The sequence below is a fragment of the Megalops cyprinoides genome, chromosome 15 (genome assembly GCF_013368585.1).
Source record: "Megalops cyprinoides isolate fMegCyp1 chromosome 15, fMegCyp1.pri, whole genome shotgun sequence".
Taxonomy (NCBI): domain Eukaryota; kingdom Metazoa; phylum Chordata; class Actinopteri; order Elopiformes; family Megalopidae; genus Megalops; species Megalops cyprinoides.
In genome coordinates this window covers 24888051-24905610 of record NC_050597.1, presented here as the reverse complement: position 1 = coordinate 24905610, position 17560 = coordinate 24888051, and the positions used below count along the sequence as shown (strand labels likewise).

The 17560-nt window shown below is 53.4% G+C and overlaps 1 protein-coding gene across 1 annotated transcript; it reads left to right on the top strand.

Moving 5' to 3' along the window:
- The first annotated feature begins 2742 nt into the window (after positions 1 to 2742).
- Positions 2743 to 17520, top strand: mmrn2a (multimerin 2a). Its single transcript, XM_036546172.1, has 8 exons — positions 2743 to 3084; positions 8543 to 8665; positions 9308 to 9414; positions 9945 to 10034; positions 10804 to 11127; positions 13748 to 14151; positions 14507 to 16004; positions 16563 to 17520. The coding sequence occupies exons 1-8, from the start codon at positions 2762 to 2764 to the stop codon at positions 16964 to 16966; spliced, it is 3273 nt and encodes a 1090-aa protein (XP_036402065.1). The 5' UTR covers positions 2743 to 2761; the 3' UTR covers positions 16967 to 17520.
- The last annotated feature ends 40 nt before the right edge of the window (positions 17521 to 17560 follow it).

Below are 17560 nucleotides of genomic sequence, written 5' to 3'. Positions count from 1 at the left end.
TGGAAGCGAGCCGGCCACATTTAATCACATTGCCAGGTTTGTCAGAGCCCCGGCTCGTGAGAGTCCGTCCTCACGGCATCCAAAAAATCCCCAGCGTCAGATACCGTTTCCAGGTGAGGTGCTTTAGCAGCCTTGCGGAGACCGGCTGTTTACAGATGCTTCCCAAAATATCCCGCGGTTTCCACCCTGACGATGCGTCCAGGAAATTTAAAGGTCGTCACATTTTTTTAGCCACGGAAAAAAGAAGTAACAAGTGAAGGACTCCTGGACTGGCTTTGATGTTGAGCTTGGCCTTCGTCAGCCCCCCACCGCATGACCCCCGTGACCCTTGCCCCTGCTACTGGTGACCTTTAGGACATTTGTCTTGCAGGAGGACGTGCATATTCCCTTTACAGCTTTAAAAAATCCACACAGTCCTCCGCTGTTGCCCTTTTTATTTTTATCCCTGAGCTAAATCAAATTCGCGATTTAAAGCCAAAGCTACAAACCTTTGGGACCATAAATTAGTGAGGTTCCTCATCCTTCCCTCCTACAGCCACAACATCGCTCTTGCTGTATGGAGACCAGCTTTGATGCTGCGTCCAGTTCTTTAACAGCAGGTTAGAGTCTACCCCAGGTGCCCCGGCTTCATGGCTCCAAGCAGCCAGCTTTGCCACTTCTGTGAGACTGCACAGCGGGGCACACATGTGGTTCCATTAAAAATGCTCTGCTGTGTGTTACTGTGGCGGCGACTGCCATGGAGGTCCATGGGGTCAGATGTATGCTGCACACACACACACACACACACACACACACACACACACACAGAGGGAGAGAGACAGAGGGGGGGTGAAAGAGAGAGAGAGAGTTGTTGTGTTGGACTGTTGTGTCCACTCCAGTGCCGATCTTGGCACCATGTTCTCTATTCTAACAGCGAGGAATGTTTGTGTTTTTTCCCTCTGTTCTCCTCTCCTTTTCACGACCTCTTCGATGGTGGGATGTTATTCTCAGGCATGAGTCGAGAGGCTGATGCCTGCTCCCAGCCAGACCCTGTGAAAACAAAAGCCCTCCTCTTTATGTGTAAATATACTGCCCCCTTCTGGTCATACAGGAAATTGTCCTGGCATTTTCTGAAGCTCAGAATAAACCCTGGGATTGCATCCCCCCCAGTGAAGAATGCTTTATCGTGGTTTATGAGCAGAGAGCCCTGGCACAGGCAGTTGAAAAATCCATTTGTAATGCAGTGTTACTCAACAGTGGAAGGGTCTGCATGGGCACATTCGCTTATTTTGGGGAAGAATTTGTTTCTGCGATTTCTGGAAAGCGTCACATACATGACGGAGGGCCATATGCTGGTCATAGAATCTCCAGCTATGCCTGGCATTGTTTTTATGCTGTCTTTTTATGCTGTTTTTATGCTGTTTTTATGCAACACTGACGTACAGTTGCAGCCATTTGATTTACAGTCATTGTCAGCCTTGCTCCTCAACGGCGGAAGCGTCTGTGTGAGCAGATTCACAGAATTTTGTTTTTGGAAAGTTTTTGGAAAGTTTAGGGGATGTGACATAGGATCTCCAGCTATGCTTGGCATTGTTTTTATGCCATCCCAATTTGCCAGTGAGATGCAATGTCAACATACAGTTGTAGCCATTTGATTTACAGACACTGACAGGCTTTACAGTCAGTTCCCATAACCAGACACCAGGGAGACATAGAGGGCACCCTGAGAACCCAGAAATAATTTGAACCTGAAAGGGAGGTCTGGTCTGAGGAAAAAATGTCTTTTTTTCCAAGTTTGTATTGAGTCAGTTCGTGGGAAAAAAGGTGAATCGTCTGAGTCACCAAATCACCAAAAACATCTACAAATGAGCAATGCTCCCAAAAGGGTTACATGTGAAGACTAACATGACCCAGAACCGCAAAAAATATGAACATCTGTCTCCATGGCAGCGAACACACGGTAAACTGAGTCGCTATACAGTTTCAAGTAAAACACTGACTCATCCCAAAACCGAACATGGCTGACCTCTCTAACGCCATGACCCTGGTTTGGCTCATCCCGGTGCCGCTGCCAGCGAAAGGCCCTTGACTTTCTTGAAAAACTTGAGAGGATCAGTAATGTGAGGAGGGCGGTGGGAAGGAACGATTCTCGCCGTTCTTTCCTATGTGCATAAATCCCAGCCGTGCGCTCTATCTCCCCAGCTCACGGCTCCCGGCCCCGCTTTTAAACGCGTCCAATCTCGCCCCGCGCAAGCTTCCCTTTCCTGCTCTCTGCAAGGGAGAGGAAACCAGGCCGAGGGGGGTGCGATAAGAATTCCGGAGACCTGCCAAGAGAAATGGACGGCTTCCTCGCCGGCCCTCCGGCCCTGGGGGAGCCGGGACCTCCAGCGTCCAGCGTCCACCCCCCCCCCCCCCCCCCCCCCAGCCCCCACACACACACACACACCCCCCTGACCCCCCCCACTCGGCTGGCGGGGGCCCGGGCAAGGCAGCGCTGCATTGTTCCAGGAACCTGCGACCTTTCCAAGGGGGGGCCGGCCGGGTGGGCGGAACGTTTCCGATGATTGTTGGAGGGCTTTGAAACCTTCCAGAGGAGGGGAGGGGAGAAGAGGAGGGGACTCTGGGAGCGGAGAACAGGGAAGGGAAGGGAATTTTTTTTTTTTGGAGATTGGGGGGCGGGGAGTTTCCAAATGTACTCGGAGCGACTCCTTAAAACAAAAAGCAGTCCCAGGGCAAGGCTCAGATTTTTTTTGGCAGCTACGGAGGAGGCTGAAGCGCCGACATGGCCATGAGGATACTGGTGCTGATGGTGGGGCTGGCAGCCGTGGCTCGGGGGGACATCAGGGCCCGGGATCCCGAGGTGGAGGAGGAGCCGGGGGTGGCGGGCACGGGACGTGGGGGCTGGGAGCGGGTCATCCCCGGCGTTCTTGGGCCGCACCACCGCGGCGGGACGCACGGGCACAGGCCGGGCGCCCTGGGGCCCGCACACCACCCTCTGGCCCACGGGCAACCCCCAACGGGACCGGTGCATCACACCCCTCTGGGGCTTCCAGAAGAGGCGGCGCACCCCACGGGAGAGGCAGGGGCCACCCCCGCTCGTACAGGGTGAGTTTCGTGTGACCTGTTTTGGCTGGGGGGGGGTGAAGCGGAGTACAGAGTCCACTGCTGACACCTTCAGAGGGGAACTTCTGCTGACCAAACAGGCCACAGAGGGCAGGGGAAAGGCCCTCACAGAAAACCATCTGAACATGTACAGATGCACTTAGACACATTACATCGGAGTGCACATCAAATTTTCACATCCTATTTAAAATATTCAACATGAATTATGTCTTCCTCTCACTGCATATGTAAGCAAAGTGCACAGACCGAGGGTTTGAGAATGCCCAGTGTTACAGTTTAGAAAGACCATGTTCAGCCAGTTGTTTTTTTCCCCTTCTGAGTTGAGCTTGTCTTCCAGCAGCGCAGAATCAACTTGCTGTGAACTGGTCATGTGGGGCTGATCGGTATCCTCTCAATCTCCTTTAATCAGGATATGCCGGTGGGAAACTAAACAAAGTGATTTTTTTTATTTGCAAACATTTAGACAGGCCCACTTCAGGGAACTCACTCTATATACAAACACTGTTCACTTATTAAGAGGTTTTTGGCATGGCGCTCTCCAGACCCAAAGTGTTACTGTAACTGTACACGGTTTTCTGCTGCCCAGGACAAATCAATACTAATTTGTTGTAATTGCCGGAAAACACAAGCGGGTAACAGATTTCCTGCTCTTGGAGATAGAACCTAAAGCTCTGGCACAGCTGGATCTCTGATCTAGCTCTCGGTTACCACTGATACGAATCATTTTAAACTGGATGCATACATTACACCTCAAATTGCAAAGCAACCAGCCCGATTCTCCGATAATATCCTCCCCAGAGAAGAAATCAAATAAGCCACAATTAGTTCTTCTTAGCAGGCCTGCTCTGTCTAAATGACATGGTCCTGGCAGGGTTTCTGCGTGACCACCATTATTTATAATGGAGAGCAGATTGAGCTGGTGTACGCGAGGTCGTGCTTTTCGGTTTCCTGGCGGTGGGATTGGATCGGGAGGTCACAGCGCGCCGTGATGCCGGGTCTCTTGGTGCGTGTGGCGGCTGGATCTCTGTGTGTTCATTGGCTGCGCATGATTGCCGTACCTAGCCATGAAGGTCCAGGCGCACTCCGTCAGTCACGGCTCTGACTTCATTGTTGCTCAGCGGTGCAGTGCCCTCGAGCGTCAGGCTTCGGATGTGGGGAGCGGAGTGGGGGGGCCCTGCGCCGCGGAACGCGAGCGTGTCTGAGTGCCTTTCACCGAGAACACAAGGGGCAGCCCGCGGAATGCCAAGGAGGCTCCTGAGGGCCGCATTCAGAAACAGCTTGAGGCGAGGAGGGGATTGTGGGAAAAGCCAGCGACCGTGACGCGCTCCGGGGGGTGAGGTGTAGTGGCTTTGGCCCGACGGCGGAGCAGGTGTTCACAGTAGCGCAAGGGGGTGGGGAGGTGGGGGGTGTCTCCGGAAGGTTCCGGAAATAAAGCCACGACCGCCGCTGGGGAGACGTGTCAGCAGAGCGGAACAGAGCAGGAAGCAGAGGTGTGGGGCAGGGGAACCAGTGCGGGCCAGGGCCTCTTGGCAGATTTTTTCGCCATCAGACCTCAGGCGGGACGCTTCTCTGAGCTGAAACACATACGTCTCTGTGTTCCCCCTCCTGGAAGCTGCTGGGTGGTACCTCTCCCCCCCCCACCCCCCCTTCCTGCGAAGGCACTTCCTCGGCACTCACGCAAGAGGCCTGGATCCCACGCAGACCTCAGAAGTTTGTTTAATTACGCTTAACTTCCACACAGGAAAGCACTGTCCCATCCGTCGTCTTCCTGTCACTTCTCCAGCCCAGCCCGACTCTCAGAGACAAGGGTTTGCTGTCAGGGACTGCAGCCTGAAAACCACTCGACTCCACACTCTACTCCTTGGCTCCTGCTCTCCCTCACACACTGACCAAATGTGAATTTGCTGAACAAGCGTTGTTGCAGAATTTGTAAGGCCGTGTTGCCCTGACATTGGCTCCGGTATGAAAATACTTCTGCGTCGAATTTGATTTCTGGGGGTCGCCAAGCACTCGGCATATTTCTCTCGTTATTTCCCCTTTGTTTTTGGAACCAACATAATCTGCACCAGTGTGGGTCTCCTGAAGAACTTAAAAGGCTTTTGAATGGGATCACACACAATGTGGTTTTGCTTAAAACTGGCAAAAAAAAAGCACAGCATAACAGAGACAGTGTTGTCCTTGCCAGATGTAACGTGTAAGCAGCAACAAAGTATAGCCTTAGGTTCGCTCCCAACAAAAATAAGAATGGGCCTCTTATATTTGTGTTTTCCTTCAATTTATCACAACAGACAAACAGTGAAACTCGAAGCGAGGATTTGGTGTCAACGATCACCTCCTACAATATATTTTCTGCCAAAACTGTCATGGGCGTCTTTTTAACCCGAGGCAGGGGGAAAGAAGGTGACTCTGGTTCAGAGAGAGAGGGATGAGATACATACGTACAACTGTACTGCGGTTCTCTTTTTTTTGTGTGTATGTGTTTTTTTTGCCACCCAGCCCTTCCCTGATAAGATAATCATGCCCCCTTTACCTCCCTGACTGGACAAAGCAGCCTCGCCACGGCGACCCGCATTATGATGTCACCTGTCAGGAAGCGGGGGGTGGTGAGAGCGGTGTCGGGTTGCGGGAGGACGCCGTGGTCCTGAGAACGGCTGGGGTCAGCGGTGGCGTCCTGTCTGCTTGGAACCTCTGTGGGAAAGGAACCCAGGATGCGGGGGGCTGTGGGAGAGCGGCAGACACTTCCTCCCCCCCGGCGGCCAGGAGCTAATCAGCAGCGAGCAGGACCCTGCGGCCGGCTGGGAAGATGAGCTGCACATGTGTCACATGTCCACCCTGTGATGTCAGCAGCAACCGTGAGCCACACGCGGCTTTCAGATCCACCAATCGGGTCACCAGCCAGAATTGACTAGGGAGGCCCACTGAGTCTTACATTGGACTTCGACAAATTAATATTACGCGAAATTATCCAAATATCAAACTAACCTCAAATTCCAAGTCATATTGTATTTCTCAGAAAAGAGGATGAAGTATTGCGCAAGTCATTTTCACAAAAAGGCAATGACCCCCCCGCCTTCCTCTCCATTTGATACTTGAAATTACATTGGGAAAGACTGTTTATCGAGGTGCTGTTTTGTCTACATTGGTGCATAAACAGTGCACAGCTGTAGTGGAACCTGAAGAGGAAGAAGGGGGCCAAGTGTAGAAATATGAATGGAGCTGACGGTTCACACACGCTATCAGTGAACTCCTCTCCTGCGGTTTTCTTTTCGGGGCGGGTGTTATCATCAGGGTGGGTGCCAAGCAGATTGGGAAACGAGGGCGTGGAGAGAGAGGCTGCGCGCTTCACAGGCATGACATTCTGCACGTACTGTGAAGCAGCGCTCTCTGGGCTCTGTCTTCTTCTACACAGGCAGCACCACTGATCAGAGCATCCGAGCAGCGGAATGTGGTCTCTGGCGCCACTCACAGTCAGGCCCACGATGGTGATGTCACTTGCGGTGTCTGCAGCGCTCGCCTCTTGGCCGGCTTCGGAGGGAGCGTCACCAGTAGCTCTCCTTCGGTGGCAGACCTCGAAACTCAACAGGCCCCCCGCAGTCAGCCCCGGATTACGCTATGGCACGTCACCGGCTTGTCTGGGTTCTTTGGGTTCACCCCTGCCGCCGGCCCCGACCCTCGGGTTTTCTCCGCTTTCTTTGCCATCGGCCACAGGGCCACGCCCGGAATTCGGCTCTCTGTGTTTGGCTTGGCTTTTTGCGGAGAATTGAGGCCAACTCGGCCAAGGGTGCTCACGCGACAGGAACGCCTGTCGCTGGTTTCAAGCATCCCCACATGTTAATAAAAAAGGGGGTGGGGTCACGCTCACGAGACCTGGCTTCCTGCCAGCCAGCCCCCCCCCCACCCCGGCCCTGGCTGCCACACCTCAGCAGGCTGTCACTGTGTCAGGCCTTTCCTGTTTGAGGGCGGCAGTGAATTACAGCCCGCACGCCGGCCCCATACTTGGCCCTCACAACAATGCTACCAGTCTGGGTGGAAGGGCGGGTCGCCGTGGCGTAATAGATACAGAGGCCTCTTCCACACGCGGCCGTGGAGTCACAGGTTTGAAAAGGGGAGCCAAGAACAATGTTTACTCCCTCGCGCCTTCGCGCCGCACACTAGCTCTCAGGACCTCTCGCCCTCGGAGCCGCCTCGACTTCTGCGGCGGTAACCCTCAGGGTCCCCGCTGATGGTGGCGTTTGTTTCTCTCCGGCGGTCAAGGGTGACGGGCCGAGGGTTCGAGTCGCGGGGAGGCGGGGGTGGGACGGGGAGGGGTATGGCGGTCCACCCACCCGACCGGTGTGAAACGCACCCTCCCTGCGCTGGACCGGGTGGATAACCTGAACTAATCCCCTCCCCGTCACTGCCATGACCCCTGCGCTCATTTTTCTCCCCTGATGTCGACACTCGATCCCGGAGCAGGTTAGCATGCGATGCCCCTTGGTGACCGACGCGTATCAATCAGCCAGCAGCTGTGGGAACGCCGGAGCTGGGAGAGCCGTGGGAGGCATGATTCTGTCAGCGCCGGGCCCATGTGGAGCTGAGTCACAATGGGGCACTTTTAAAGCAAACGGCTCAACTCACCAAAATAGAGAGAGGGTTCTAGCATTGGGGCTGGCAGTGAAATTTGACTTGTTTTACTCCCTAGGGATTCAGGAGTGTGGGTTCAGGTGTGGTATCATAAATCAGGGTTTAGCCTGTTGTGTACACAGTGTGGCATTGTGGGTGTGATGTCATCTTTTTGGGAGGAGCCAGTGTGGTGGCTAATGTGGTGACCATTCTTATTGCGTGTGGTAGTGTATCGTGGTTGGGATGAATTGCGCAGATGGTTAGCATACCGTATCCATTCAAAGGATAAAGAGTTGCTGTGAAAATATTGGAATAGGGTTACATCATCTCTGTTGGGCAGCTAGTCAAACAAACAGCTCAATGCAGTGGGTATCATTGTCAATGGGATGTGCAACCAAGCCACTGGAGCCTCCATGCCTGGCACATCCAGTGTGATGCTGGACTCAATGCGAAACTGGACCGCATTCAATGGTATTGCAAAACATAGAGCAACTAGCGAGCGCCCAGCGATTCACAGAATGTGGCTGTGAGGAGGCGAAAAGACAAAAAACGGTTCCCTGTGGAGCAGATGTCACCAGCCCTGACCCTCGGAACAGGAAGGAAAGCCGCAGAACTGCAAACAAACCCGCAAAACCGGGGGTGGGCGGGCAGGGAGGAGGTCGCAGCGGAAGCAGCACCACGGGAAAATAATCCAGAATTTCACTGTCCTGGGAGTGCCTGGGAGTCATAGCACTGAGCTTGTGCAATGGATGATTCACAGAACTGTAATGCTAAGTGTATGATGTATTGTGTGTAATGCTAAGTGTGTGCCTCTGTGTGTGTGTGTGTGTGTTGCCAGGAACTGGTGTGCATTTGTGCACCATCAAGTTGTGACCACGGCGGTTTCGTGTGGCACTGAGAAGTACACCATAAAGTCCCAGAGCCCCTGTCCCAACGGCACGCCTGACTGCCAGCTGGTCATGTGAGTGTGCTCCGCAATCCCAGCATGCACCTCTCTCTCTATCTCTCCACTGCCGCCTACTGTCAAATCACAATGCCCTGAACCTTGAGTGCACATACTCTCAACACAAAGCTGAAGGTTTCAAAAAATCTACATCTCAAGCTTTGAAAATAGGCTTGGCAAAGTAGACCTACATGTGTATTGCAACACTGGTGCGGAGAGGTTACATTGTAACAACATAGAACTATAGCTTATTAACTAAGTGAGAGAATTATAGAAATTGACATTACCTGCATCCCCTAGTATCTACTGCACTTTCTTCTGTCCTCCAAGACAGAATGAGTTCAAAAAGGGGTGGCAGTGTAGCATAGTGGTAAGGTCAAGGGCTTGTAACCAGAAGCTTGCTAGTTCAAGCTGGTGCACTGCTGTTGTACCCTTGGGCAAGGTACTTAACCCACAATTGCCGCAGTAAATATCCAGCTGTATAAATGGATAAGATTGTAAATCACTCTGGATAAGAGCATCTGCTAAATCACAATAATATAATGCAATATATAACATAAGAAAATATTTATCAACGACCAGGGATTCCTGCCTTCTGGTTTCGCATATCCTCACAGCAATACAATTCCTGTGTGTGTGTGTGTGTGTGTGTGCTGGCAGGTACAAGCTGTCCACTCGGCCTGTGTACAGACAGCAGCAGAAGATCTTCACAGCCCTGCTCTGGAGGTGCTGCCCGGGCCACGGAGGACACAACTGCGAGGAGACAGGTACTGTGATGTCATCACAGCGCCTAGCAACCATTCACAGGAGACTCCCATGCCCTACAAGGGTACAGTTCATGAACAAGCACAGTGCAGCCTTCTCCCATGTATCAGTCCATCACGGAGGATTAGATAATCCCTCTCTTCTTAGTGGATAATGTCATTCAAAGACATTTCAGAATCATTTGGAGGTACAAAAAGCACAAAAAGCTGTTTGGAACAAATCTCAGCGTACACATGGTTAGACTTGAGCTTGGTTTTGGTTTTCACAGTAAGAAACCCACACATGGAGTCAGTGTCCATAAATGTATAATTTCTGAGCGTGGACAAGGCTAGCTGGATTCAGGATTGATTCCTCTTTTCGCAACCACAGGCAACCAGCATATGGATCCCGCATTCATAAATGTCTAATTTAGACCAGACATCCTGTGTACGCAGCAGCCTTGTGTGTGTGAGAGAGAGGGGGGGAACACATGTGTTTATAAGAGCTGCTCTGCCCATAAAACTGATGTCCTCCCGCTCCCTCTGTCTGACAGTTGCAGACGGCCATGTCTCAGACTCCGGCAACCGGACGGCGGAGGGCGGCGTGCCGGGGGCCTCCGGGGCCTCCGGGGCCCACCACGCAGGTAGGTGTTTGCTTGCTCTGCCGGCTGTTTATCTGCCTGGGAGCAGGGAGCAGGTCCCGTGTGAGTGCTATGCGCCCGTCCCGCCCCCTCACGGCCTCTCTAGCAGCAGTGAACCAAAGAGAGGGCAAAGCCACGGGGAAGGAGGCCTCGCGTAAACCGCGGCCAGCTGCGGGGAGGTCCCATGAGCACTCAGCGGGAGGAGCGGGTGCTCGATTGCTTCCGAGGGTCGCCAGGGAGGGGGGGGGGAGGCGCTGGCCCCTGAGCACTCACGTGTTAAGGACACAACATACATGCAAGCACACACACACATGCACACAGACAGATAGACACGCACTCACACACACGGGCGGCACGTGGGTAGGTTTCAAAATAGCCCCGGCAAACGCTTGGCTGGCCTTTACGGCTTGGGCCACAAATAGTTTGCCGAGAGCAAAACAAAGCGGTTCCCAGGCCAAGAGCGTGGCCACTCCCCGGACTCCCTCCCCGCCCTGCATTGAGCAGGTTTCCTAAGCTGAAAAGGTCTCTCACAATGAATCCCTCTGCGCCTCCCGCTCGCTGGGAATCACAGGGCGGGACACTCCCAAAAACCGTAGCCCTCCACGGCCTGGGAAACAGAGCACACAGCGACGGGGTCAGATGCGTGTTGCTCCTTTTGCACCCCCTGATTGGGTCCCATCAACCTGGTCATGTTGTGATTCTTTTGCGGTTAGGTGGTGACAGTTATGCATGCCAGGCTTCTCCCAGTAACCCCTCCCCTCTCTCTTACCAGGTCCTGAGAGGCTGATGCAGCTGGCTGGGGACAGGAACTGGGAGCAGAATGACTTCCAGGTCACCGGTGGACCCCCATACGAGGCGGACCACCCAGAGCGGGAGCTCCGAGCCGTCCCCTCCACCACCGTTTCGGACTACGACCTTGATCTTGAGCCCACCCCGGAGCAGGACCCCGACCACAACCACAACCACAACCACAACCACGGCCATGACCGCGACCATTACCAGGAGTATGACCATGACCGTGTGCATGAGCACAAACACGACCATGACCAAGACCACGAACACAACCACGAACATGACCATGACCACGGCCAAACCGGTGAGAACCTGAAGCAGACTGCATCTGGCATTACAGGATGGGTGGGGAAGGGGGTCCCAAAATTACACGTCAAACACAGCTGAACACTCAAACACACGTATGAGAAAACAAACTGTACACCCTGTTGCCCCTGTGTTTACAAATCCGGAGTGCGAGGGCAAGATGGAGAGTGAGTCAGAGTCACACCCGCCTGCCTAACTGTGTATCTCAGGGCATATGGCTCCCATATGTGCCTGAAACACTCCTTTTTCACAACGTATCATATACCGGAAATGGAAAAAAAACCAAAGCCTTGCAAATACATCTTATGTGTAATACATGTAAAATCACCACAGTGACGAACCTACATCATCATTAGTCTGACAACACATACCACACATCTTCAAAAACAGGTTTGGTTTGAGCGACACTGCCAAACTTGCTGAGAGAGGCAGAAATTTAGTTGTACCCCCCAGGCACTCAGTTATAGACTTCAGTGTTTTTTCTACATTTCAACAAACAAGCCTCAACACAAGGCCACCAACACGCTGCCATATGTGTGGTCCCCCAGACTTCGGCGGCGTTCTGTCCAAACGTTTATCTGACACAGGCTTGACTCCCAGACGTGTTATCATCCGCAGTCTGGCCCGCTGCCGGTCTCAGGGACGTCCTATAGGAACAGGGGGGACCAAGCGGCCGCGATCCGGACGGCGGCCGCGGAATCCGCGCGCTGCGTTTTCCACCGTCCCATTCTTTCTGCCGGAGCGCAGGCCGCGACACCGTCCTCACTCGTTTGCGGCTTCCTCGGCCAGGAAATCCTCCCTTTCTTCTGGAGAAGGGGCTTTTTTCGGCTTTGTTAAGAGGACTGATGTAATCACCCCCTGAGAGGGCGATGGGGGTCCAGATATGGAAGAGGGGGTGTATTGTGACGGCGACGGAGTGCGAAAACAAACTCCGGCGGCATTCCTCCTTCCAAGCTGATGTGCCTTTCCGTATTCGGGGATGACATAATGGTCAGCTGTGCACGGCCTTCAGTCATGCTGCATATTCCCTCAGCCCAATAATGTCCTGTTGACACCAAGGGTGTTAACCTCTGGCTTAACAGAGATTCACCTCAATATGACGCAGTACAATGCAATACAATACATTTTGCTACAATCTAAATCAAGATAATCTTAAAATTATTCTGTTTTTAGAGAATTGCGTAGTACCTAAGCATTAATTCATCATATGCCATTGAACTAACGTTCAATATTCAAAGATAACTACGACTGTTGTTAAATAAATAAAAAAATAAAAACGGCATCGATGGATTCTCACATGCAACACTGATACAGCTATATCACTGCGTTTGTATTGATGCATTAATGCATTGTTACACCCCAAGTTAAAATGAGCAGCAGCAAAATACTCACCAGGAACAAATTATTATTTCACATTTGTTTCACAATGTACCTTAAAATCGGAGCTGCTAAAACCTCTCTTAAAGCATTATGGTGTTATCTGGTAAAGTGAGCACATGTTCCCTCATGGCATGAATTTGAACTCGGTTTGACCGTACTGGTCACATCTGTACCCGAGGTTCTGCGGAGGCGAGGGAGGGGCCCGCCCCACCCAATAAAAACACAGGTAGCCTGACACGAGGGAGAGCTTATTGACTCTGCTGGCGACCCCTGGGGTGATATCAGTGGAACGGAACGGCCCTTCCCCTCGCTCAGTGTGTGAGCTGTCGCAAGCGCAGTACATCATCTCATTGTTTCAGAGGAAACGGGGCCAGAACAGAGAAACACCCGGCGCATATATCACACGCTCGCCGAGGGCGGGGACGGAGCAGGGGGGATCTGGACTCCGTCCTCAGAGCCGTTTCGGATGACAGTCAGAGAAACAGGTTAAAGGCCCTCGGTGGTCGGCGAAGGAGCTCGTTCCCAGGAGCCCACGCCAAAGGAAGAGCCAATCAGGACCAGAGAGGGCAGGGTCTGAGACCAGGGGTCAGGAGTGGGGGGGTGGTGGTGATGCAAACCAGGATACTGGCATCAAAGGGCATGCCTGCTACTCCGTTCACAATACACAGTGCTGCCCTATCTCTCACTCCAACAGGGGTCGAGGAGAGTGCCTATGACTCACCCCCCTGCACACCACACGTACTCCTTCCCTACGCCCTCCACATACACACACACACAGACACACACAGACACACACAGACACACACACACACACCATATCTGCACCTCCCTGCAGTCTGGGCCACTCTCCCCTGTACTCCGCGGTAGATCGGGGGGTGTTTGGGGAGGTGGAAGAGAGCAATAAGAAAGCAGTGTTGAGTCCATCAGCAGGCCTCAGGAGTCCATTACACCACCATGAAACATTAATCCATCCAACACTGACCACGTCACCCTGTACGCCCACATAAACAAGAGAAACCGAGGAGTACAAAAACCCCCAAAACTTTGCCGAAACCAAATGTCCAAATATAGACAGTTATTTATACTTTTGGCTCGATGCCCGGCTAAACTGGAAAAATTTGATGTTGGAATGTAAGAAGTGAAACAGTCATCGAAAGGCTCTGACACTGTGCATGTTCGACTTTGGCCCGCCACCTCTGAGGGCCTGTGGAATGACCGTCTGCGCTCGTCTTTGTCAGGTCCATTTGCGGTGGACATGCCGCCGGGCTCGTCCCCGACCCCCGACGCCGCCGAGCTCCTGCCCCTCGGCCACGTAATGGAGGCCCTGATGGCCCGGCTCCAGCCGGTGCTGGACGGCTTCAACCGGAGCCTGGAGCGGCTCTCGCGGGAGGTGGACGGGCTCTCCCGGGACCTGGCCCAGCTGAAGGAGGACGGCGAGGCCCGGGGGGCCGGGGGGGAGGACTTCGAGGCAAAGCTGGAGGACAGCTTCCACCAGATTGACCAGGTGAGGGAGCTGCTGAGCGCCCAGCACGGCGAGCTGGAGGAGAGGCTGCACTCCCAGCAGGTGGCGCTACAGTACAACCTCACCAACTTCAAGACCAGCACTGACGTCAAGATCAAGCACAGCCAGAAGACCATGCAGGTGAGCGCCGGCCGTGACCTTTGTCCGTCCTTCAGCGTCTTTCCATGACACGCTTGCTGAAATGTGACACCTATTACCCGCATGCATCCTGAGTCTGCACTGTGTAACTGTTTAGCTGTAAAATACAGGAAAAGTCACAATATTTTTACCTCCTTCAGAGCATAAATAGGAGGAAGACAAAGGAAAAAATATTTCCACATAAATTTGTCAGAAATATCAGAGAAGCTGCACTCTGGGGAAGAGTTTGGGAGAGGCTTTTAAATCTAAAACTTTCCTGGCCAATACGAGAGTGATAGTGTGCCAGAATGTTGTATGGCCAAGCCTAGCTATTCTCCTGTACGTTTTTCCACTGCAGGTCAACATTCAGGCCCTGAACGCCTCGTTAGCGGAGCTGAGGCAGGAGCAGGAGCGGCTCGGGGAGGAGCTGCAGAGGGAGGGTGCGGACAGGGGCGTCGCGAGCCAGAACCGGCTGGTGGAGGGCCCGGCGGTCTGGGAGGCCATCGCGCGGCTGGACAACAAGGTGGTCAACAACACGGTGAAGGTCAACGCCCTGCTGGAGGACCTGGACCTGGCCTCCAGCAACATCCGCGACCTGCAGCGCGGCTTCCGGGGCCTGGAGGACAGCATCGAGCAGACGGGCCGCAACAGCCAGATCCAGTTCATGGAGACGGGCCTGGAGGTGGAGGCGGCCAAGGTGCAGGTGCTGAACCGGGTGAACGAGCTGGCCAGCAACCTCAGCATCTACGACGAGCACCTGCGCGAGATCGACTCCGACGTGGACTACCTCTACCAGCAGTTCTACAAGAACACCAGCGCCAGCGACTGCAACTGCAAGGCCCTCACGGCCACCCTGGCCAGGCTGGAGCAGGAGGTAGCCAACGCGACGGAGCTGGCCAACGAGAACAGGCTGGCCCTGGAGGAGAGCGCCGAGGGGCAGGACCGCTGGGAGGTGGGCTGGGGGACCTCTGTGGACGACCTGAAGCAGGGGCTGCTGCAGGTGCAGGAGTCCCTGGCCTTTGAGCAGGACAAGAGCCGGTCTCTGACCCTCAACGTCTCCCAGCTGCACGCCCTGCACGCCAAGACCGAGCAGGACATCCGCGGCCTGCAGGAGCGTGACGAGGTGAAGGTGAGAGAGATGCACCGGCTCGCCAGCTCCTTCTCCTCGCTGCTGAATGACGCCATCCGCCACACGGAGGTGCTGGAGGTCCTCCTCGGGGAGGAGGTGCTGGGGTTCAAGGACAAGTCCCTCCAGGAGCAGGAGGAGTACTCCATCCCGCTCCTCCGAAAGAAGATCCTCCAGGCACTGGACCAGATCACGGGCCAGAACCTGAGCCCGAGGTCCACGCAGCCGGCAGACCCGGCCATGAGGGACGAGGCCATATTGAGTGAATGGGACTCCAGGGGGCTAAAGCGGCGGAGCGGAGACCATAGACATTCTCCCGATTCTCCTATGGGAGACCCTAGCCTCTCCGCCAGCAACTTCTGGAGCCTGGAGAAAGAGGTGCAGGACCTCGGGGCCCAGGTGAGCAGGCTGGAGCAGCAGCGTTGCCTCTCTTGCTGCAACTGCACAGGGAACGCTGTCCCCGGTGGTGCGGTGGAGGAACTGCAAGACGAGCTGGCTCTGCTGAGGAGGGGCCTTGAGGATCACATCCGAGTGTTCAAAAACATCTTCAGTAACATGGACGGCCTGGCCGGCTCGGAAGGCACCCTGGACCTGGACAAACTGTGGGCCTTAATGAAGAAGAAGGAGGGAAGGAAGCAGAGGAGGAGGCAGAAGGAGAAGAACGAGGAGAGTCACAGTGGGAGGAGGGGCAACCTACGCAGCAAGAGGGATGCATCACTGGAGACAGCCGGTGAGTACCAGAGTATTTCAGGGAAGGAGCACATCACAGCTGTTTTACCTTGAGGTATATTTCAAAATACAAAAAATACAAGGTGGAGAGGAGAACGTTAAAGAACGAGAAGTTAAAGAACTGCATGCAATTTAATTGACTTCTATTTACATACAGTATTGGACGCAGTTGAAAAATCACTATAACAGGATATTAGCGCTTTCCTGGCTTCAGTCGTCAGTTCGACTGGCTGCTTAACAACACTGCCCTCTTGTGTTTTCGAAAAATTGCAACTTATTTGCCCAACCGTAAATTTTTCAAATTTCTTTCCGAAGTTCTTCTCAGTGAGCATTGACAAGAGCAGGTACCAATAGTATTAAATGGTAAAACATCTATATTATGAAATTCTAGATACTTAAACTAAGCTTACAGGTTTCATCATATAGACAGAGGTGATCCTTAGTCAAACAGCGACGGTTTTCGTCGACAGTATTTATGGAAACTTAGCTGTGTTGCAAGCCCCGTTACAGTTGCACAGTGAATGATCACCATGTGCTGTTCCCGTGTTTTTTCTCTTAGTGCTCAGTCAGATCTCGGATCCGCCCCTCATGTTCCTCGCCGGCACCAACAACGGAGCCAATGACACCGGCATAGTGATATTCGAACAGGTTTCCCTGAACCGGGGACAGACGTACTCGCCCAAATCGGGGACTTTCCGTGCTCCGGCCGCGGGAGTCTACTTGTTTGTGCTGACGGTGGATTTTGGGCCTGGACCCGCGCTGGCTTACCTGAAGAGAGGCGAGGCGACGGCTGCCACCATGCACCACAACCAGAGGAAACCGCCGGGACCCATGACGCGCGTCTGCGTCCTGGAGCTGGAGCGGGGCGAGCAGGTCCACTTCGAGCTGTCGCAGGGGACGGTGGAGCACAGCAACCAGGCAGACAACACCTTCGCCGGACTGCTGCTCTTTCGGAACACCTGAATTTTAACACTGACGACGTAAACGGGAGCAAAACTACAGAGGTGCCCAACGGACAGAGCAATCATTGGACGGCTGCTATCCTACTGTGTTTCAAAGTGATTTGTTGAAGTGGAGGTCATATCCAGGAGGTGTCTTTGTACGTTTCCTCTTTGAACGCTTATCGTCAGTCTTAAAAACGCAACCATACCTGAAGGTCACTCATGAAATGGCTGGTGAAATGATTGTGGATTTACACTCAACCATTTAAAGTATGTTTATGGGGGGAAAGAGGACACTCGGGCTCTCAATATCACATGTGAGCTGAGCTCTAGTGATTCAAAAGTAAGCAGCCTGCGCGCACACACACATGTACTCACACGTACACACACACTCTCCTCTGAGAAGACCTCTGAAATGTGAATCACAAGACCGGGGGCCACAGTGACAGTGGAGAGAAGCATGCCACAAAGTAGGCCACCACAAACACCACTACCAGTAAGTATGGCTTACACAGGAGTCCTGATAACCTGCAGTTATACAAAACTGGCACCCTGGACACCTTCGGAGCTGCAGTGCCAACAACCACATTCTTTCCAGGAACTGCCTCCATTATAT

Coding starts and splice junctions, on each gene's coding strand:
- mmrn2a (XM_036546172.1), top strand. CDS start 2,762: ATGGCCATGAGGATACTGGTGCTGATGGTGGGGCTGGCAGCCGTGGCT. Junction 8,666..9,307: donor CCTGACTGCCAGCTGGTCAT/GTGAGTGTGCTC, acceptor GTGTGCTGGCAG/GTACAAGCTGTCCACTCGGC. Junction 9,415..9,944: donor ACACAACTGCGAGGAGACAG/GTACTGTGATGT, acceptor TCTGTCTGACAG/TTGCAGACGGCCATGTCTCA.